Source organism: Rattus rattus, chromosome 3, assembly GCF_011064425.1.
Source record: "Rattus rattus isolate New Zealand chromosome 3, Rrattus_CSIRO_v1, whole genome shotgun sequence".
Classification (NCBI taxonomy): Eukaryota; Metazoa; Chordata; class Mammalia; order Rodentia; family Muridae; genus Rattus; species Rattus rattus.
In genome coordinates, this window is record NC_046156.1 from 86,341,531 (window position 1) to 86,365,486 (window position 23,956).

Genomic DNA, 23,956 nt, shown 5'->3' on the forward strand with positions numbered 1-23,956 from the left:
TCTTAGTCTCCCATGATATCTTATTGGAGGACTTTTCTGTAGTAATGAGGTGATGATATAAACATTTACAATTTTGATTTTATAGGTTTGGGATAGTTATGGCCGTGTGCTGTACGGTTCCCAGCCTCATGAGCACCCTATCACCTCAGTGGCCTGGGCTCCAGATGGGGAGTTATTTGCCGTCGGATCGTTTCATACTTTACGCTTGTGTGATAAAACTGGGGTAAGTGTCAGTCACAGGCATGCTGCCTGCTGCACGTGCTGGTGTATCACGTACAGCACTCACTCAGCGAGCACTTTGAAATGTTCTCATTGATTCCTGATTTATGAGATGAGGCAGTTTGCAACTGAAGAGTGGACATATTCTTTATTATTTGTCTTTTTGGAAATATTTGTTTTGAGCATGAGCCTAAAGGATGGTTAAACAGTTTATTCCAGTTTTCTGCCCACTTAATATGAAGCACAGAGCTTTAAGTTATTTTTGGTATCAATATGTTTCATATAAAATTTTTGTAAGGAATTAATAGTAAACTGAAAAGTTAATTTTAGTGCCAGTATTTAAATTTAAACGTCAATTTTAGTATTAGTATTTAGAAAGCAGAGGCAGGGAGATCTCTGAGTTGAAGGCCAGTTAGTCGACATAGCAAGTTCTAGGATAGCCAGGAACAGTGAGGCCCTGTTTCGAAAAAATAAGCAAGCAAACCATTCTCTAAAAATCCCCAAAGGCTATGCATTTCTTTCTCAAGGATTCATGCTTAGGGAGCTGGGGCGTGGGTTGGTAGGTAAGAGTCTGCTGATATGCATGAGGGCCTCAGCTTTGCTTTTTCACACACCTCTAAAAGCCAAGCACGCTGCATACTACTGCTCAGTACTGGTGGTGGGTGGAGACATAAGGTTCCTTATGTCTTCTTAGGTATTTGGTTTAGCTGAATGGATAAATGCCAGGTTCAGGGAGATCCTGTCTCCTGTCTCAAAACATGCATGAAGAGAGATAGAGGAAGATACTTAATGTCAACTTCTGTCCTTCAAATACATACACATATGCATGTACACCTATATGTGCATGTGCACACACTCATACAGATATGCATATGTGACACAGCATGCATATACATACATATACACACAGACAGAGAAAGACAGACAGAGAGAGTGCACGAGCATGCACATGAGTATTAGTGTTTAGATACAAGTACATACTGTGTGTAGAGCAGAATTCTGTTCTGGCAAGTGACAAGCTCAGTAACATTTCCCCATTGTTCTTGAAGGATGAATTTCTTATTAAAGTGCTCCAAAACCTGAGCATTCTATGGCTGAAAGAGTCTGAGTTGTTATGTTAGCTTTCTGTCACTGTAACAGAATGCATGAGGAAATCAGCTTGTAGAATAAAAAATTTATTTTGACTCTTGGAGGTTCCAGTCCATGACCATTTGTTTCCATGCCTTTGGGCATGTGGGAAGCAACATTAGGCTGATGTGTGTGCAGAGCAAGTCAGGAAGTGAGGGAGGAAGAGCACAGGGAGGGTCCCATAGGGATGTACTGAGTGCCAAGTGCAAAAAGGCTTCCTCTGCATTGCCCTACCTTCTGTAGGTTCTATAACCTAAAGGCACTATCCAGAAGACTGTTTAAGCCGTTAACTGAGAGGTGTCTGGGGACACTGAAGGTCTGATCTTAGCAATGGATGCTTGGAGACAGTTCTTACATGGATAAGAGCAGTTAATTGTTAGAGTTAGCTCCTAATTGTTCTATGGCTTCCCTTCTTTGAGTGCAAAGCTGATTAGTTAAAATTTTAGAACTTTATAAATGGCCTATAACTTGTTTGATTACTTGTTTTCCATCATAAAACAGTTCATCCTTGCACCTGGCAGTAGACACTTTGATATCTGGTGACAAACATTCAGTCACCAGCTCCCCACAGCTCCTAAAGTGTCTGTGTGTCCGGTTGAGCGCCGGTTCCTCAGCCTGTCTTGCTAGTCACACCTTCACTTCTGTTTTCTTTCTCTTACTCATCTTTTCCCTCCCCCTTCCCTATTTCCAGCCCCTCCCTCTGTCCTTCCTCTTGGTAAGACAAGGTCTTGCTCTGCAGCCCAGGCGGTTTTGAGCGTGTCATCTTCCCCCGCCTCTCAAGCATGAGACTCCCGCTGTGTACCGACCGTGCGAGCTTCATTTTCACCCTTTCATGGGCTGTTCTCATTCCCATCTTCTGCTCAGGGAACTGTACTCCTTCTTTAAGGTCTGTCTCTTCACTCGCATTCTTTTTTATCATGTCATGTATTGAAATCTGTTTTTCTACTTCTCACTTTGTTTAGCACCTGTAACATCAGGATGTTAGATTATCTAACTGCTTACAAACTTTTTTTGTTTCAATTTGTTTTCAGATGTAAGGATCTTTACCTCAGGTGTCTATCAGTGATTATGTCTATAGAACATATACACTCATTTTTGTAATATATTATGCTTTTTTATTTTCTATTTTAGTTTTTTATATATTACTTTTGACTCTATAGTTTATAGGATCCCATAGCTCAAGTATTATCTATACTTAAGTACAGTAGATATTCAGTAATTAATTTATTAAGTTCATATTGTACATAGTCATTTTAATATGTCATTTGATCAAAAATTTAAAAATTGATTTATGCAAATAACCAAATTCCAAATTCATCTCATTTAATACCATATCCTTTTTAGACTTAATAATTCTGGAAAAGTAAACTGAAGTACATAGGAGGTTTGTAAAGCACTGTGAAGATATGCAGAAGGTTAATTCTCCCTGTGGGACATTGATTGGAAAACTGAGGCTTGGTGAATAAGTAGTTCTCCAAGGAGACAAGGTTCAGGCAAGAGGAACGTCTCGTGCCTCCAAGTGTGAAAGAGTACGGCAGGTTTTGTGTGGCCAGTAGACCTTGCATAGGATATTATCAGGGGTTGATACAGAAGAGCTATTCACCAAGCATGCCTGTTATGACTGTATAGAAGAGGATAGTTTAGACCTTGAAGATATGCTTTTCCGTGCAGTCCCTCAGGGACTGCTGCAGAGCGAGAAAGGCCAGGCTGAGATCAGAGTGTTTGCCTCCTGCAGCCAGAGACAGCTCCATAGTGACCTGGTTTACTGTGAGAGTCTTTTGAATAGCTAGAACAGTGAAATTGGAAAGACAGCATGATGTGTTAGCCTGTAAAGTATCATGGAAGGCAGGTAGTAACACATTAGAACAATAAGTGATGTGGGGAAAGGTATGCCAAGCAAAATCACGGAGTTATAGTCTACCAGACAAAGCTTAGCATGGGGCAGCAATGTGGACTTTACTTTGGGGACAATGGTGAGTTACTGATTCTTAGTAGTGACCTTTAAGAGATAGGACATTTTAAAAGAGTGTACTCTGAGGTCAGTGTGGGACAGATTAGAAACAAGATAGAACAGAAGCAGAGTGCCTAGGCTGTTGGTCTGAATAATGGGGTAGCAAGTTGATCTGTAAAGGGATTGGTTCAGGAGAGAGATCTTTGCTATTTATTTGGGGAGAGGCATGAATTTCTTGAAGATAACCCCCTAATATGACATAAATTGAATATGACATAATATATGAATTATTCTTACTTTGTGTTATTTTGATAGATACTTTGTTTGAACATTACAATAATCAAGTTTCCTAAATTTAGCTTGCATAAGTGTTACTTGGGTATTGCTAAAAGGTATGTTCTTGGACTCTGTATTTGAAATTTTATTTTTTCTTTTACATTTATTTATATTTATTTATGATTTTTTTGAGACAGGGTTTCTTTTGTGTAGCATTAGTTGTTCTGGAACTAGCTTTGTAGACCAGGTTGGCATTTAATTCACAGAAATATACTTGCCTCTGCCTGCTGAGTTCTGGAATTAAAGGTGTGGACCACCACCTCCTGATTATAAAATTTTTAAAAGGACTTTTAAAATGATTTATTTTTATTTCATGTGCATTAGTGTTTTGTCTACATGTATGTCTGTGTGAGAGTGCTAGATGTCCTGGACCTACAGACAGTTGTGAGGTGCCATGTAGGTACTTGAATTGTACCCAGTCCTCTGGAAGAGTAACCAGCACTCTTGCTCAAACCATCTCTCTAGCCCCTTAAGAAATGTTTTCAAGTAGCCTACTGAGCCCAGTTTATACTCAGGGTCTGGGGGGTGGTTATCCTCTGCAGCATGGTCAACCTCTGGGTGCTCCATCCACAAAGAAAGCAGCCCCTCTCTCTCTCCCCAGAAGCTTCGGTCGGTGTAAATGGCTCTTTAGCTAAGAGTTGGAGTCCATGAGCCGTCCTTTGTGCAGGCTGGAATGTTGGTCTGCTTGCTTTGTGCAGACCTTATGTAGATAACCAGTTGCCTCGTGCCCATGAGTGTGGTTGTCCAGGAATGTCTAGAAGACACTGTTACACTCCAGTCTTCCCCAACGTCTGGCTCTTACCATCTTTTTGTCCCCTATTGCACAATGGTCCTGAGCCTTTGGGGAAAGGAGTGTCACATAGATGCTCCATTTGTGGTTGAGCACACCACAGACACTTTCCCCACATTAACCAGTTGAGTTTCAGCATTAACTGCACCAAGACACTTCTCACATGAGGTCTTACAGCTGCGCCAATAAATCAGTGGGTCTAAAGATATGAATGTAGGGGGCAGTTTGATGTCTGTTTAGCAAAATAGTAATAGGCTCCCTGCTAGGCCCTGTGAGCACAGAGCTGTGGCCTCTTCGGAGCCCTATTTGTAATGTGCTGAAGTGAAATCTTACTCTAGACAGTCACTTCTTAGGCTTAGACTCTTCTTCTGGTCATTTCTGTGTTTGCATTGCTCCTTAGTCTAATACCCAGTTGTCAAAATCCCCTTTCCCTGCTCCCACCTCTTCAAAATCTAATTTCCTGTTAGAAGGAGGCTGGGAGCTGCTGTTTTGTGGCTCTTAGTGCAAGCCATAGGCAACTGACAGGGCCCAGGACAGTTTTCACAGTGCTGATTGGGGAACTGGAGAATACTTGCTGTGTGATACCCCCCCCAAACCCCCGGAAATGCAAAACAAACATGTATTCTCCCTAGATGGCACTGTAAACAGACCAAGGAAAGGATTGCCCAGGTCTGCCTTGATAAGCCAGCGTGTTTCCTGAAGTTACTTACAGGAGTGTGGTATGGGTGGCCCTCTGCTAGCCTGTCTTTTGGTCAGGGTGGTCTTTGGTCCATGCATTTTTTTCCTCCCTTCCCTTTCCCTTGTCCCTGGGCAGTTTTCATGGTCCTGGGACTTTGTGCATGCTTGATAAGCACTCTGCCAACTGAACTCCATCCCCTGCCTCTGACGGGCAGCTTATACATTCCTCAGCTCAGTAGCTCTGCCTAGAGGCGTTTCCTGTGCAGTTACAATGATGTTTGTATAACACATCTCAGGTCTTATTTAGTAGTATTAAGGCAAAATGAGGAGTAAGTGTCTGCAAGTAGGAAGCTGATTGGCACTTGTTCTGTTTTCCTAAATGCATTGCCTGTAGGTCTTTAAGAATGTGAAAGGAAGATTGTGCTTCCTTAGTCAAAAGGACACCCTGATAAGCCTTCCTGCCTGCCTGCCTGCCTGCCTGCCTGCCTGCCCTCCCTCCCTCCCTCCCTCGCCCCCTCCCTCCCCCTCCCTCTCTCCCTCCTCAAAAGGCTACCAGCAGCAATTGAGTGAGGGGTGGCAGATGAAGCAGGGAGTAGACTGATCCCAAGCAAACCTAGGAGAGTAGAGAGAGGAAGATAAGGAACAGGGGCTTTCATGGGCTTTCATGTCTACTAGGAATCTTGTCTACCATACAAGGCAGGGTCAGACACACATGAGAAGACCAGGGAAGACGTTCAGCATCTGTGGCTGGTGGCTTATGGGTGATTCACACACTGGGTAGGCCAAATCAGAATTTCTGATGGTGTGGCTTGATGCTACAAGAGTGCTCCAGGCATAGCCAAATGGCCAGAGGTTAGAAGGTAGCATTTTTCTCTCTGTTTGGCTATGTCAGGGCATTGGCTGACTGTTGAATAACACAGTGAAGACTTCAGTTACCACACAGGAGAGTATTAGTCTATGGCTAACAGTTTGGAAAAGTCTCTAAATGGACAGATGACTGCTGTTCCCACTGGACAACTACTCAGACAGAGCGAGGAGTCTGGTTTCCAGAGCTACTCACAGGGTGGTATTTCAAATAACCAGTTTTAAAAAGAAAAGAAAAAGACATAAGGCACATTGAAAAGCAGAATTCAATGGTCCATTCTTAGGGGAAAAAGGTGACAAAAACCATTTCCAATATAGCCAACCCTGAACCTGTCAGACAAAGAGCATGTGCTCAAAATATTTAAAGACATGTCAATAAATCAACAGAAAACATTTGAGACAGTGAGACAGGGTCCATTGTGTAGCTCTTGTTGACCAGGCTGGCCTCAAACTCAGATCTGCCTACCTCTGCTCTCCATGTGCTTGGATTAAAGGCATGCACCACAACACCCAACCAAAGAAATTATTTTAAAAGGATCCAATTAGAATTCTGAAATTAAAAATCTGAGCAAGGGCTTAAAGAAGTATAAATACTCCAAAATACTATCTTTTCAGTGACAAGTTTATGCATCTGAAATCAACAGAGCAATACACTTTTCACTGCCCAGAAAATGTGGAAGCACATGGATAGAAGCATTGGCCACTGTAGGTTTTCTCAAGTATAATTTGACACTTTTGACACAGCTGTAATGCATTCAAGAGAGTATAAAATGTTCCCTGAGATGGCTAAGCAGGTAGTGGGCCTTGTTGCCCATCCTGACGACTTGACTGATCTCCGAGACCCACATGGCAGAAGGAGAGAACCAACTAAATTGTCCTCTCACCTCCACATGAGTACCGTGTGCACACCAACATAAATAAATACAATAAGAGAACAGAAAGTTAAGCTTGGAAAGAGAGAGCATCGCTTGTATATGTTTATGTGTGTATCTGTGTGTATGAATGCCACATGTGTGGAGGCCTGCAGAGGCCAGAATACAATATTGGATTCCCTGGAGCAGGAAAGTTACAGACAGTTGCGAATCCAAGTGTTCTTAACCACTGAGGTATTTCTTCAGTTTGAAGTAGCATTATTTTAAGGTAAATTATTAAGAAATGTGCCAGGAAAATGAACATTACTGGGTTATCAGTAAAATAAATCATGGAATAAGCGAATTGCTTGTGGAATAAACTTTAGATTTTTTGGTTCTGTATTTTTCTAGGTTCTATAATAAAACTTTCTTTTTATCTTTGATATCTAAAAATGTGATTCAAATTAACATAGGAATTTTAAGTAAACACTCAGAATTGTTAATGAATTACACAAGTTATTAGACAAAATAGGATTTAAGGAGAAAAAGCTCAAGATACAAGGTACTTTTGGCTAAAATAACTAGCAATGTAACGTTTATGTTTCAGTAGGGGGCGCTATTGGTTGCACAGAAGATAAGTTGTAATTCTCATTTTCTCTGAACATTCAGACTTTCTTCTATTCATTCACTCATCCATTCAATCAAATTAAATTTAATACTCATTACCTGCAGGAACTTTCTTTGAGCCTTGTGTAAGTTTTCATTGTTCATGATGTATATAACGGCCATTTGTCTCATGTTAAGAGGGACTATCTAAGACGATTCCTAAGCCCCAGTCTTCTATGGAGTAAGAACTGCTTCTGTCCCTTCTTTTAATCCAGATGTTGTGTATGTAATTTTATGACTTGAAAAAATTTAAATTAGGCCAAACAAAGATTATGCTTTTGAGCATCCTTGCAGTATAATATATGTATGTGTATAGGAGTTGTGTAGAAAAGATACAGTTGTTGAGACTTAAGTCATTGTCTTACATTTAAATATGTATTTCTCTGTTGGGAAATGACTTGCATAAACAACTTCAGAGAATGCAAGAAAATAAGTCTTGTCTTTTTGTTCCGTACCATAACATCTAACACTTTTTATTCTGAGTGTATGGGTGTTTTGCTTACGTGTATGTCTGTGCCCTTGGAGACCACAGTAGCACAATGGATCCTGTGCAGCTGGATTTACAGAGCATTGTGGGCTGTTATGTGGGTGCTGGGAATCACACTTGGGTCCTCTGGAGGAGCAGCCAGTGCCGTTTACCACTGAGCCATCTCCCTAGCCCCTGAAGTTAACACTTTATAGAGGCATCCTCAGCTGCTTTTAAAAAATATTGTACTGTTCAGTGGCTGCTTATTTTAATGAAATTTAAAGCTCTTATTACATTTTTGCTTTGGTGTATTTCTAGAGTTCTGGGGTCAAAACTCCTGAGGTGTGCTACAAAGTAAAGGCTCCCTCTGGGCCTTTATATTCCTCATGTACAAAACAAGGGCTCGGGGCTCCATGATCATCTCTTCTGTTAACTCTGCCATCCTGTGCCATCTCGCCCTGTCACTGGACATGCCACTTACTTCTTACGAGTACTAATTGCTTGTTTCATTGCCTTTTACTACAAGAAGTAAAACTGCTCAGGGCACAACAAACACGGGGGTGGGGTGGGGATCTCAAGCTGTGCTGGAGCAATGACTGGCCTGTGACTTTAGATTTCCACCATGTATTGAGGTGTATGCAAGTAGAAGCCATTAAACAAAGAGATATAAAGATCCAGAGGGATCTTTTAGAGACCCAGGGAAATTTTAAGAAGGCCTTAGGAACCAAGAAGTAGATTGCTAAGAAAACTAAAAGCATTTTCTTTGTGTTTTTTGTTTTTGCTTCAGTGTGCATATCCAAGGTCGTCATCTTTTTTTTTTTTTTTTCTTTTTTTGGTCTGTCTTTCCCAGCTAAGTGACTTATGCCTTGCTTCCCCAATGCCATGCTGGAAAGTGACTTAAAGTGAACACCTGTTACATTGAAGAGTGTAGACTACATCCATGTCCCAATTTTGCATGTTGGTACCAGGGGAGAGACGAGTAACCTTGTGTAGGTTAGGGGTACAAGCCTGGTCTAATCATGTTTTTAGGCATGTGGGGGAGATGATATGAACACAGCTACAGGACTCAAGTACCGTGGCCACGCGAGCTGCTGGTGAGGACAAAGTCTTAGTAATGGGGAAGGAGGCAGAGGCAGTCATTTTTATCTCAGACCATTTCAGATTTACCAGAAGTTTTTAGTTTAATCCTCTGAGAAATTTCCTACTTATGTTAGTGAATTTCTGACTTTATAATGAAAGACAAAGAGGAATTTATAGTTACATTTTCATGTTTGATATAGAACCTACTTTGTAAGAAACCATAAAATATAAACCACAAAGCAAAAGGATTCTTTTCTGCTATCTAGGATTGAGAGGCTCAGAAAGTTATTCAAAATTAGATTTCTATTACAGAATTTAGTTTCATTATTTTTAAAACTAACACTTAGAGCCTAGAGCTGTTCTTCCAGAGGACAGCACCCATATGGTGGCTCACAGCCATCTGCAGCTCTAGGTCCAGGGGATCTGATGCCCTCTTCTGGCTTTTGCCAGGACGCTTAGTGCACTGAGCATGCACTTTGTGTACGGATGTATTTGCAGGCAGAGCACCCATCACATACAATATATTTTTAAATATATAAAGAAACAAAAATTAACACAGAATGTAGAGGGTGTTGTAGAAATGATCAGTTTTAGAGGATTAATTTATAGACAGATTTTATTGTTTCATTTCCAAAGAGTTTTATTAGTAAAGCATCTTGATTAGTTTATTGGTGACCCAGTCAGTAATTTTGGTGGCATTTTTGAGGTGGCTAATTTATTTTATGTGTTATTTTAGACCTGAGTCTTGACATGTAGCTCAGACAGGCCTTGAATGAGAGATTCTGTATGTGCTGTCAGAGTAGGCTGATGGGAAAATATCTAATATCTGGGTTTTGTTGTTCTTGGAATTTGTTAAAAATTATTTTGTAGGTCACCTTTAGTTAAACATGTCATTTAGCTTTGGAAAGGACTTCCTACAGCCATAAGCTTGTTCATTCATACATGTATTCATTCAGTAGTACTCATGCCTGGGCCTTTGGCTGTTTGGAGAAAACCATCACTTTCCCTTTCAAGAGTACTGAGAGTATGAAGTTGTAGCATGGACAAAGGTTACTGCAAGTTTCAGTCTAGCCTAGGTTCAATTGTAAGACTTGTCTTACAATACATAGTAGCAATAATGATGAGGATGATGAGGCTGCTGCTGCTGCTGCTGCTGCTAATAATAATAACAACAACAACAACAACAACAACAACAACAACAACAATAATAATAATAATAATAATAATAATAATAAAGTGCAGTCAGGTGTATGTAATCCCAGGTATAGGCAGGAGAATTGAAAAATTGAGACTTGCAGGCCAGCTTAGTCTGTGTTGTACAACAAAACTCTGTTTGCAAATATCACCCTCTTGGGACAAGGATTCCATTGATAAAGTACTTGCCACTGTGCCATTGTGAGGACTGTTTTCTGGGTCCCCAGAAGCCAGGTCAATGCCAGGTGGTTGTGGTCAGTGCCTGCCTGAAATTCCAGCACTTGGAAGGTAGAGGTAGGGTGACCCCAGAGCAAGCTGTCTGCCTGGATGAGCCTCTGTAGGCGAGCTCCGGGTTCACTTGAGAGATCTTGCTCTAATGGATAAAGAAGAAAGCAATCAAGTAAGGCTCCTGCTCCCCTCAAACCTCTATATAAGCACATGCACACATATGCAGCTGCACTGGCGCTCATACCCATGCCCCACAGACATTGAACACACAAACATGCACACCACACAGATGCACATACATAAATAAAAGCAAAAAAAAAAATGAAAAGCCAATTTCCCTTCTTCGACACATGTAAACAGATGATTGACCCATTGTTCACTGTTGTTACAGAAGAGAGGAAAATAGAATAATGGTAATTTTTTAAGATATATGTATATCTTTTATTACATGTTCACATTTATTTAGTACTTACCATGCGTGTTTAGTAGGGAGCTGCTTACCATGACCCTTGGGTGGAGATCAGGGACAGCTCTCTGAATTGGGTTTCTCTTTCCATCGTGCAGGCCCTGGGTCCTGGACTCCGATGGGCGGTCAGGCTCGGGGCAAGGCTTCGCCTGCTGGGCGGTCTTGCTGGCTCTGCTTACTTTTCACGGGACTAAGCTGCCTGAAGTGCATTTCCTCTGTGATTGAATAACTCAAAAATAAACAGTCTTGGGCCGGCGTGTCCTTCCAGGCCTGATGACTTGGATTTTATTCTTTGAGTAAAATATTTTCCAATAAACTATTTTCAGCATTATTCCCTAAAAGTAATCATTTGCGTTAAAGCGGTGTGGTTTTGGCAGTTTTGGGGCTGTTTCATATACTGTTTTTCTGTGTTCCTGATGTATAATTTAAAAAATTCTATCTGTATCTTTCATATAATTCTATCAAGAAAACACCTTCAGTAATTTCAGATAGAAATACATTTTTCCTCTGCCCTAACAATGGCAGTGATCGATTGGTTCCCTGCAGAGAAGGGCACTGTCTCACAAGCATGAATGACTTAGGAATGATATCGTGTCTGAAATCAACTTTAGGAGTTTTGTGTGTCTGTGGACTTGAATGAAGAAGTTCCTTTAAGGCAGTGGTTCTTAATTTTCCTAATGCTAGGACCCTTTAATACAGTTCCATATGTTGTGGTGACCCATCACCCCCAACCATAAAATCATTTTCGTTGGTACTTTATAACGGTGATTTTGCTACTGTTATGCATTCATTTGACCCCTCCCACAAAGGGTTACAACCCACAGATTGAGAACCACTACTTTAAGGAGTCAATACCGTCCTTAATGAAGTTAGTGTGTTCCAGGAGAGACACATATTTTTGCCATTGCTTCACTGCAAAACATTTAAATTCCAAGAAGTAAAGCTATAAATAATCATGAAATACATTCTTTTAAAAATCACCTTAATATTTTAATATGTTTAAAAATTCTCACTTTTGGGGGGCAATAAATCAATTTTTCACTCTCTTCTTTTTCCATCTAGTGGTCATATGCTTTAGAGAAACCCAACACTGGCAGCATATTTAATATCGCCTGGTCTATTGATGGCACTCAGATTGCTGGAGCCTGTGGAAATGGGCATGTTGTCTTTGCACATGTGGTGGAGCAGCGCTGGGAGTGGAAAAATTTTCAAGTAACGCTAACGAAGAGAAGAACCATGCAGGTATGATCATGTCCCAGAGTCCAGTAAGTCTGCTTCTTTAAACTATACAGATGTATCCTTATTGGTCACTCTTACCCATGTATGGACATCCAGTCACCGATGAAAGTACCTTGACTATAGGCATGACATAAGACCCCTTATGAAAGCCCTGAGTGTATGTAGTTACTGTGCTTAACATAGCACATGCTAGTGACATTTGAAGCTTTTAGGGAGTGTGAGGCACTTGAGGAAGGACAGTTGAAGAAGTCAGATGAATAGAAGTGTCAGGTTTCACACCAGAAGCTACTCCAAGGCACTATTTCTTTATGGGTGAATACAATTAACCTTTTTATTTTTTTTTCAATTGCCTTTTAAGGATTAGGTAAGGCAAGTTAAGATGGGAAAGATTTAGGAAGTTGTTCTTGGGATTTAAGAAGTAAGGGAGAAGAACTTTTTTCATATTTGGGTTTCTGACTGAGGCCTTTATGACAAAGGGCAGATTTATGACACTTGTCCACATTACTGAGTGCAAGTTTTACATGTCATTATAGGTTTGAGGAAGAGTAGACAGCTGTGGAGAGAGGGCTAGGGCAAGGTGATCTGCTCCAGTGAGCGTGGACTGGAGAGTCCGCAGGCCCAGACCCTGCTCCACAATCCTCTGCTTTCAGAGATAGGATGTCACTAAGTACATCTGTGAAGACACTGCATGAAGGGCCTTTGAGCTGTCTCAGAGAAATGTCAGACACTTGCTAAGGCTTACAACCTGCTCAGGGCAAGTTAGTAATAAAGGCAGAGTGACCTTCTGACCCTGTGTCTTCCTGTTCCTTTGCCTGGGGATATGTAAATGCCAGCTGCCATATTTGGGGATATTGTGTAGTTTTGAGGTGGAATATTTTGTAGTTTAATACACAGAAATAGGGTATGTCAGTGGGAGAAGGGAGGGGATGTTTCTAGGTCAGAGAACATCCACGGGTCAGTTGTAAGCATCTAAGGACTGGTGGGTACTGTGCTCTCTGTTTTGTTTTTTCAGTTAGGCCGGCACTAGCTTAGTACCTTGCATAGAGTAAGTGTCCAACAGACTTATCGAAACTCAGCCGAAGAGCATGTTAGCTGCTGTGCAGACTGTTGCCCCCGAAGATCATCTGCCAAAGGAGGAGGAGCTCTACTTTCTCCTCACCCTCTCATCTGTATCAGTGCTTCTGTCTTATGTATTCATAGCCATGGGGCTTTAATTCCTGTAAAAGGTTAGAAGCGTACGTAAGTGTAACCTACTCAAGAACTTCGCTAGCTCAAGTACCAAGATTTTAAAATGCTGATGATGTGATCCCCAGACTAAAAGTATTAGATTCAGTAGAATTTTTCTTTGCTTTATTTGCTTATTTTGAGTATTATACTTGGAAAATGTCTTTTTTTTTTTTTAAGAAGAGCAGAGCATAGTGTGTAGAATCTCCATATCCTTACCATCCAGCCACAGCAGTCATCAGCTGGAGGCTCACCCGCCCCGTCCACAGCCTTACTTGCTTCCAACTTACCCTGAGTGTCAGGCATCACTACAGCTTACTGCATCAGTAAGACGTTCTACATACTTAAACATAGGGCAGCTCTGTTTTTAATGTAACCATAATATCATTTTCATAAACGAACAATAATAACTTTAATTTTATAAGCTTTCTACAAAATGCTCATCTACATGTTATAAATTTCATATCTACATGATGTCTCCTACATGTTATAAATTTCAAGTTTATTTAAGTCAAGATTCAAACAACTGCATTCAAGTGATTGCAATGGGTTTAAATTGCTCTTGGTCTGTAATTTCTCTCCTTCCTTCCTTCCTTCCTTCCTTCCTTCCTTCCTTCCTTCCTTCCTTCCTTCCTTCCTGGCTCTGTTTCTTCTTACCTTTGTTTTAGGAAGCCATATAGTTGAAGAGTTTTTCACACTGTGGACTTCTCAGGTTGTGATCTGTGGAGTGTTATTTTTGTTTTGTTTTCTGATGCTAGTGATTGGATCTAGGGTAATGTGCTAGGTCAGCCGCTCTCCTGAGCGAAAGCCCATTCCATCCGTGGGAGGGATTGACATATCCCTTTGGTCTTGGAACTCCTGAAAACTGAAAGTTGTATCTAAACAATAGCATAAAATATATATTTCTTGTTTAACTTGGAACCAAAACATGACACTGTCTCCAGAACAAAGAATCACATTGAGAGTTCTAATCTGCTGATTTGGGACAAAACTATTTTATTCATATGTGCAGGAGTTTAGTTTTATCAAAATAACTCCAGTGTTATATTCTAGAGAACTCTCCTGAGAACATAGTCATGCTTCTAAATAGAGTGTTAGTTTGGAAATAAGAAAGGCTCATCTCAGTGACTAGGTACATTTCACGTGACACTACATATGGAATCTTTTAAAAGGTATATTGAATTCAAGGTATCCTTAGAAGCAGAGTTAATAAATTAAATAGAACTAGAAAGCGTTTTAATTTATAAAGAGTTACACTCTCTGTGATTATAAAGCAGTGTGTTTGTTGAGTTGGACCTATTCAGTATTCTTTCTTAGTACTATCCCTTCTTTATCCATTGGATACTTATGAGTTAGAGGACTGCTTTCCAGGTGCTATGCTAAGTAATGAGGAGCACAGCACCAAATGAAACATTTGTTTTCTGTTCTATTGTCCCTCCTAGGTTAGTGTTTTAAAACTACTCTGTACATTAATACAAATTGATTTAGGTTAATTTAGTTGGGAAGAGCCACTTACTGTGGGTGGCACCATTTCCCTGGAGTAAGACAGGGAAGTGAACGGAGCTCAGGATCTCTCCATCACTCTCTGCCTCTCCTTCTGGGTATGGTGTAACCAGTTGCTTCAAGCTGCTATTTATTGCCTTTGCTTCCCAGCCAGGGGGACTGTTCTCTTGAGTTGGGAGCTCAAATAAACCCCTCTGCCTTAGAGTCACTCTGGTCAGACCATTGCACCACAGCAAGGGAGCTGTATATTTGTCAGTTTGGCACCCCAGTGTGCCTTTTTATGAAGTACCTTTCAGACGTGTTGGAGGATTCTCTTATGGGGGACTGTAGTTCTTAGCAACTTACCTTCTTTTGTTGGACGTGACAGGGTTTCCATAAAGAGTGAGTAATCACAACTTTTACTTGTAAGGTTTGCAGTTTTATAGCTGCTTTAGATGTGCAGTAGAACTGTGGTTGACTGTGTTTACGTAGTAAAAAGCTGTAGACAGCGTTGGGTTGTTGCTGTTAATGTAGACCTTGACCTGGCAGCTGCTATTAGCCAGTGTCTGTCTTCTCAATGTCAGCTTTCCTGGGACGCAGTAGAGGTTAGGATGAGAAGACTTCTTCATCTATCTCTTGTACAGCGGGCTGCATTCCAACAGATAATTTGTTCCAAAAGAGAAAGCTGATATCTTGGTCTGGAAGGGCCTAGGGTGGCGGGTGTGGGAGACGAGGCAGACCTTGGGCAGCGGGCCTGCGTTTCTTTGCTGCTATCCACATTTTGGCACGGAGTACAGATTGATGTTCGTTAGCTGCCGACATTCAGGATGTGCGTCTGATCCTCTCCCTTCTGTTTCTTGTGAATAATGAGGATTAGAGGAGATTGTGACAATGAAATGACAGTGAATGGTCGCTACTGCTGCCGGCAGAGTCAAGTGGAGGGCTAAGTGAATGTTGAGGAAATTTTATTTATATCAAACGGAAACATCTAAATATTATGAGGAAATATAAGTTAATAGAAGTATTAAGGAGGAATCCTGGAGAAGACTAGAACTGAACAGAGTAATGGACACATTTTAAAATCTATTATAAGCCATTGTTGTGTGAGATTCCTTTTCCTTTTTATTTTTGTTGTTTTGAGAAAGAGTCTCACTATGTAGTTCTGGAACTTCTTCTGTAGACCAGGCTGGCCTTGAGCTCAAAGCAATCTGTTGCCTCTGCCTCCCAAGTGCTGGGATTAAAGACCTGTGCCCCATGCCTGGCTGAGATTCAACAATGTTGAAGTCTTAAGATTTTGGTATCTTTAGTTTTGCTGTTATGACTGGGATATTTCATTAACAGATGGGTTCTATTATTGACAAAAAATGGATACTCTTTCTTAGCAAACTATAGGAAATATGGATTTTAAGAAGCTTATGATAATTTGAGTAATAGCAGGACTTTTAGAAATATGGAATATTTTTATTTTAATATTTTCTTAATATATTTATGTTTTCTTAAGGGATTATTAGCCATCAGCTTATTTCACAGCATCTCATGTTGTCCTAAGGAAACTAATACCGTTCCTTAAATTCTTTTTTAAAAAAAATCACTCTAGGTCTGGAGAAATGGCTCAGCGGTTAAGAGCATTCATTGACTGCTCTATCAGAGGATCCAGGTTCAATTCCCAGCACCCACATGGCAGCTCACAACTGTCTATAACTCTAATTCCATGGGATCTTACACTCGCACACAAATAAATATGCAAGCAAAACACAGATGCATATAAAATAAGAATAAATAAGTTTTCAAATCATTCTACTGAAGACTGTCCTTTCAGGAATCATTTCCTAAAACCATTCTCCTAGCCTGGAAGTGTTTCTAAGAGAAGAGAGACTTCTGGGTCTTTAGGAAGGTTTCTGGGGACTAAGACTTCTAGTGACAATGGTGTCACACATACACTCAAACATTCTCTACATTCCTTCTTAAAATATGCTGCTTCTTTGACAATTTCATAAAAACATGCAGTGTATTTTAGTTATCTCTGCTGTGACTGTCCCCTCCCACCCCCACTGTTGAGTATATGAGATATAGCCTCTTCCAGAGACCATTGCTTCTTCCACAGCTCCCTCGTGCCAGTCAGACTTCATGTGCTGTGATAAATACCTGAGGCGATTTTAAATGAGAACAGTTGTATTTGTGGTAGTTCTTAGACTGCTTGCCTCACAGTGCTGGGTTTTATCTCTAGGACCATATAAACCAGGTGTGGTGGCCCAGGCCTGAGCCCTGGCACGCTTGAGTTGGACACAGGAGAGTTAACAGTTTGAGGTAATCTTTCGCTACTTAGAGTTCAGCTGGAGATAACATGAGACCCTGTCTCAAAAAAAGTATTTCTGAGTATTGATATTTATAAAATAGTTTGTAGGATGATGCCATGCATTCCCTGCTGTGTCCTTTCAAAAGGCACGTGTGTCTGCTTGTCTCTATGAGTGTTAAGATTCTTCATTATGTCCAGGTACAGTAAGCCTGATCCATCTGTCCTAAGGGATCCTGCTGGGTGTCTTACCTAAGTGTATTTAGAAGCCATTGACCACAGTCGTTTACAACCAGCTCTCTGTAAAGGCTGCAACATGCTTATACTGTAATTCCAGCATTTCCCATGTTTATCAGCTGGAGTTTTTCTGGAAAGGATTTAGTCTTATCAACTATCTGGTTCCTCAGAAATGAGACAAATGCTGGATTATTTTCCTTTATTTACAAATTTTTGATTGTTGATGTTTTCATTATAAACATGCAGATGTTAACATTTGAAACTATTTTTTAAATTATGTGTCTGTATGTTTGTGTTCCTATGCCTATGATGGCTGTCTGTGAGACCAAAAGGGGGTGTTGGATGACCTGGAATGTTGTTAGAACAGGTTGTAAGAAACCTAAGCATGGGTGCTGGTCCTCTTAAGAACAGTATGTACTCAACTATCTGTCCATCTTTCCAGCCCCAACTTCAACACTTTTGACATGTTTCAACCCACTGATGTCATTATTTTCTTTCAAGCTCAAATTGTTATGTCTTTGGCCAATGGCTTTTACTTGTTTTGATGTGATTTCAGTGGCTTCCTTGCTTTCTGGGGTGACAAGATAGTCAATGCATGTCCTCATGACACGTATAAGGTGATAAGCATCAAGAGCCTAATTGAGAGTCCTGCATTGGACAGAATAATGTGCACATCTTCCCACTGAGCATAGAACGGATTTGCCATGGTTGTAAAACTGTAAAAGCAATTACCATGCACTCTCAATTCGCTCTTATGGCTGAGGTGCTTGTTCTAGCCTGATCTACTGCACCATCGTTCAGTCAGCCGTTTTCCCAGGAAGGCCTTGCTTCTGCTGGAAGACGTGCTGGTATAGAGACTAAATTCAGGTGCTCCATGCATTCATTGGTGCTGAGTGATCATGACTTGTAGACACAAGGATTTGGTTTTCATGGATAGAAGTAAATCATGAATTCATACTGAGAAGTCCTACTTCATCTCAAGGTTGCAGAGATTTTAGTTTTTATTTGCTGTCCTTACTTTTAAAAGAAAAATTTGATTCTCAAAGTCATTAACTTTCTATATATAGGAAAGTTATTCATGTGTTATTGAGTTCTAATTAATATTTTTGTTTTCAGAAACGCAAGCTTGCCCACTATGTAAACATCCTTCCACTTTGGGATAGAAGATAGCATACTACAGTGCTGCTCTGTGCCTTGTATTGACCCTTTATGGCGCTGTGCTTTGTTTTCCAGTCACACTGCGTGTGTGACTGCACTGTGCTTTGCTGAGCTGCTGGCAGGTGTCTGCTGTGTCTAGCTTTTGCTGCTGTTGATAGTGCTGTGGTAAGCAGCCTGCACCGGTGGAGCTCTATAGTTGTTGTTTTGTTTTTCTTTTCTTTTCTTTTTTTCAGAGCTGGGGACCGAACCCAGGGTCTTGCGCTTGCTAGGCAAGCGCTCTACCACTGAGCTAAATCCCCAACCCCTATGGTTTTGCTTATACATCTCTGAGGTAGGATTTAGAACTGAAAATGCTGTGACCAAGAGTGTATGTGTATGTACTTTTACTGGCTCCTCGTGTCATGAGGATATTTGGGGACAAATATGTGGCACTGGCCAGGCTGTCAGGCGGCCGTGTGGAACACCAGAGCCTGGTGGTTTGTAAACAGTGGGTTTGTTTCCTTTACAATTCTAGAAGCTGTGAAGTCCAAGACCAAGAAGCCAGTAGATTTAGTGTCCAAACGGGGCACACTCTGTCTCATAGCTGGAACTTTTTTATTGTGTCCTCACTTGAGAGCAAGAACCTCTTTTTAAAGGCATGAATTGATTTCCTGAGGACCTCACGACAGGAGTTGAGGGGGCCATAAACACTCAACACAGAAAATTGAAGCTGTTCTTAGAAGAATGTGACTTCCTGTCTTTCTTTCACTTAATTGTTTATTAAAGCTTTGCATTGCTAGAAAAAACTGATACTGTCTAGAGGAGGGCCTAAAGAACGAGGAGGGTCTGTGGGCATCGTTGTGTTGTTTTCCTGATTCTTCACTCCATAAGCCTGCTGCCTTATGCCTCTGGGTCTCACCCAGAGCTTAGAGAGCTTGACCCATCCCCCTTCTTTCTTGATTTATTATAGTTTGTCCATTGACTTAAAAACTTTTGACAGTGTGGCCAAATGCTAGAATCCTTGCAATCTTGTCTGCTCTAAACATTTGTAAGACCTTTTTTTTTTCCACAATGGAATTTTATTCAGCTGTAAAGAAAATGAAATTATGAACTCTTCCAGGAAAGTGAATGGGGCTAGAAAATGCTCAGTGAAGTTAGTGCTGATGTCAATTCTGCCCAGAGAGCTTTTAATCCAGTAGTTAGTGGTGACTACATAGACCCAGAACTAATGAGTGTAATCAGGAGGTTAGCTCCCAGAGGGACTGACAAGAGAGGAAAATAAGCATGGACAAGTCAGTGCAAGTCCTTTAAAGCAGGGTGTAAGATAATGGTGGGGATGGACTGGTTGTGGGGACTCAGCTCAGGTACCCAGTAACGGGATGATATAAAGGACAGCGGGTGCTAGTTGGTTCATGCAAGCTATGTCAGATTAAAGCAACTTCAAGCCCCCTTCTGAAGGAGGTCATGCATAGAGCAGGCTTACTCTCTTCCCCAGGAAGTGCTTTGAGTTTCCCCTTTCCAGTTGCTTTGGGGGGAGACGGGTGCAGGGGTTCAGGGTCTCTCTGTGCACTCCTGCCTATCCTGGAAGTCACTTTGCAGACCAGGCTGGCTTCCAACACTGTCTCTGCTCCCCATGTGTTGGGGATAAAGGCCTGCATCACCACGCCTGGCTCCAGTTGCTTCTTAACCTTCTTTACTACCCGTTCTCTCATATGGAAGTGCTTTCCCTCCTCTGTGCATGGTTCTTCTTCCCTGTACAGTCTTTACACTTCTTTATAAAACCAGTATCTCCTCCACTTTTGATTTTTATGGCAATCATCTCTTTGTTTAAAACTTAAAATTTGAAGTAAAGTCTAACGAAAACAGAGCTATTCTTACTCTTTTGGAGAGAAGTCATATGGTCTCTTTCCAGCTCGTATATGTCACCCTTCTCTAGCTGCATCTCGGCGCTGGAGTGTTTCTAACTTCATCCCATGCCTACATCACTTGGTTTGGCATGAAGATGAAAAATCCTTATAGGTCTTTTCTATTTATTTCTAAGAGATTTTTTTATGTATATAGACCTTCTTGGTTGATTTCTATACCAAAGCATATCAGTTTATGCCTAGATGAATTATTTTTTATATATTTAGCTAATTAAAAGTACATTGAATTTTATGCATTCTAAAATAATTCTAGCTTATCTGTTTAAATTTATGATTTTTTTAAAAACAATTTTTGTTTATTTGTCTTTCCCTTGTGCTTCCTTGCCTAGGTTCGCAATGTTCTCAATGATGCCGTGGATTTGCTGGAGTTCCGGGACAGAGTCATTAAGGCGTCCCTGAACCATGCACACTTGGTTGTTTCTACGTCTCTCCAGTGCTACGTGTTCTCGTAAGCACCTTTGCATTTCCTGAAAATACAGACGTTTTGTCAGGGATGAGAGATTTATTTTCAAGTTTTCATATCAACACAGTTTGGTTTAACCGTAACTTTCTCAAAACTACTGATTAGCACCGTATTTCAGACCAAGAAATGAGGAAAACCCCTGATCTGTATTCAGTGAAAATCAAGGTAATAAGGTTTGTGTGTCAGAGGTTAACGCTCACTTTTAAAGCTGGAAACATCCTGTGTGATGTGGTTTCCTTACAGCTCTGAAGACTTGGGTAGAATCTTAACTCAAATTCCAAGGCTTAGGGTGGCTGAGGGGTCAGCAGATTCACTAACAGGATGGCTGGCAGGCTGGAAGGATTCAGTAAAGACATGGAAATACAGTAACTGTAAATGCACTGATGACCTGGAGTTGTCCAGAAACAGTGAAAAATTCGGTCAGTGTCCTCCTTACTAGAATGGTAATTAATGCACCAAGAACTTGCCTGGAAACCTAAATCACACTTGGTATTGCTGCGCTCATAAGCACTGCACAGGGAGCTGTCTGGAAGCAGACAGCGCTGATTGACAGTCTATGATTATGATGACGTAGACCAATGTTAGTTATCAGTGCGAGCTTGCTGCACGAGGAGACGAGAGGCCAAAGGCACCAGTGCGTACTATTATAGCCACATAGTGGCGGTGGATGCAAATAACTTGCAATGCGTATGACAAGCTGGGCAAGTGAAGCTGGCGGGATGAGCATTTATTAGGCAGTGGTCATATTTAATAGTCAACTTCCAGAGTCCTTACGGTAAGTAGTACAAGCCAGCTTTTACATCCTGCCATCTGAACTCTCCGGAAAACTCAAAAACCACTCGTACCCTCTGGAGTTTTTGTCAAGGACATTAAAAAATTGTGCTTGGTTTTACACTACAGTGTATTTATGGTTGGACCATTTAATAAATAAGGGGATAGAGACTGTTTTCCCAGTGCTTAGCTCAACATATGGTAGTTACCTTGCAAGTGACTTTATTTTGAATAAAGAAATGAATTGAAGCATATAAAGTTTAGTATTGCTTTGATATCCTAAGGCCCAGTAATCCATAATGTACGGATTTGGAATCTCACTGACAAGTGCTCCAGGTCCCGCTTCATAGGTATAAGTCTGCAACTAGTGAGAATCTGCAGCTCTGTGGCAGCCGTGTCAGGAGTACCGAGGGGGAGACACAGCAGAGGGGAGAAAGAAGCGGCTCAGTGTTATATTAGATGACAGCAGGAAGGTGATTTAGGGAAAACCAAAACAGATACTTAACCAGACAGCCATGATATAGGGAAGAGAATGTAACATAGAAGAACAATATTTAGGGCAGACGCATTTTTAATTAATTCTCAGTGGGTTAAGAAAAATGAAGGCAAGTTCCTCTGTTTAAATTTTTGTTCATTTTGTAGATAATGTGATTAGCCAAATCCGTACTAAGGGATTTAGTTTTCTGGTGGCAGTGACAAGAACACACTGCTTGAAGCTGGAGGGTTGTCAGAGGTTATGTTATTTTTTTTAGTTACCTTATTCTCCTCATACTGCATTGTGTGGGACAGTGTCAGACTGTCTTCTTTGTCTCTCTTTGTTTCTACTTTCTGGTTGTTAAGATATATGGTAAGATACCAAGTGCCAATACTTATGAATGTGAATGAAGTACAGTGTATCGGTGCAGGAACGCACAGCGCTGAGACGGTGCACCAGAGCCCGTGTCGTGACGTCAGAAGTTAGTGATTTAGGTCGTAACAGCTATGGTTAGATGGAGGGTTCGCCACACTGTTCTATGCTCGTCATTAGTATGATTCCTACTTTACACGATGAAGAGCTTAAGCACACGGAGAGTAACCTGGCCCCAGGTTAAATTATCTAACTTTATTACTGAAGTTTGATTGTAAGTTCTTAACTATGGTTGCCTTTTTATTTATAATATATAGTTTAAAAATGAACATTAATATACTTAAATTTATAGAAAGAAATCTGGTAAAAGAAACTAATACCGAAAAATGGCATATTACATTCTTGCTTAATTTTTCAAGTAAGTCTTAGAAACCCTCCTTTTTCTCAGCCTCTTAGCTTAGGGCATTTATATTTCCATGACGTTTATATTAGATCGCAATTGTGAGACATTATCGATAATTCTAAGAGGGATTTTTTCCTCTTTCTTTTTCAGCACTGGAGATTGAGTCTAGGTTTCACACATGCTAGGCAAGCGCCCCACCCCTGAGCTCCATCCCCACCCCTACAAGGACATTTCCAGAAGCCTCATAAACCACTACTTTTCTGATTAGCTCACTAGGTAGAGGATGAAGGTAAATTCTAGCAACTAAGGAAGGATATTGTGCTTTGTCCTGAAATACAAACACACTTACTTTATCAGACTGACTACTGGCACTAATTTTGAGTCGCCATTTCTAACAAAACTGCTACATTTTGTTGTTTTGCTATGTGTATGCACACACTTGCTGCAGGAGCCAGCCAGCACTTCTTTGTACACAGTAGACCTACTCTCTGCAGTCTTCCTCTTTTCTATCTCCCTGATGTGAAAACGAAGCTTAATCTCTTTAAGGGATGGGGAGGGTGTCGGGGGATGGCTCAGTGGGTAAGAGAGCTTCCTGTGCAAGCATGAGGAGCTGAGTTCAATTTCTAGCACCCAAGTCAAAAGCTATGCAGAGCCGCACATGTGTGCATAGTCTCATAGTAGAAGGGTAAGTGATGACTGCCTATAACCCCAACACTTGGAAGGCAGAGACAAAAGGGTCTAAGGCCATCAGCACCTAGAGAGCTAGTTCAAGAACAGCCTAGAACTCTACTAGACAGCAAGACTATCTAGGCTAGTTCAAGACTGTGTCTCAAAAAACCAGAATCAATTCTATGAAAGTTATTGAGAATAATAAAACATTTAAATATGAAACAACTTCAGTTGTAGATGTTTCTTTGCTCTTCCCAGTTTTGTTTTGTTTTTGGTTGTTTAAAGCAGGTGTCTCTAATCCAAGCTGGTCTAATATTCATTGTGTAGTCCAAGTTGATCTTGAGCTCAT

General features: G+C 40.9%; 1 protein-coding gene across 1 annotated transcript in view; it reads left to right on the forward strand.

Annotated features, from left to right (window-relative positions):
• Window positions 1-23,956, forward strand: part of Ift80 (intraflagellar transport 80) — a 103,046-nt gene that overhangs the window by 37,234 nt on the left and 41,856 nt on the right. Inside the window, exons 8-10 of the mRNA XM_032898268.1 lie at window positions 86-223; window positions 11,980-12,159; window positions 20,784-20,902. Coding sequence (XP_032754159.1) covers window positions 86-223; window positions 11,980-12,159; window positions 20,784-20,902 — 437 coding nt within the window. The remainder of the gene's footprint in view (window positions 1-85; window positions 224-11,979; window positions 12,160-20,783; window positions 20,903-23,956) is intronic.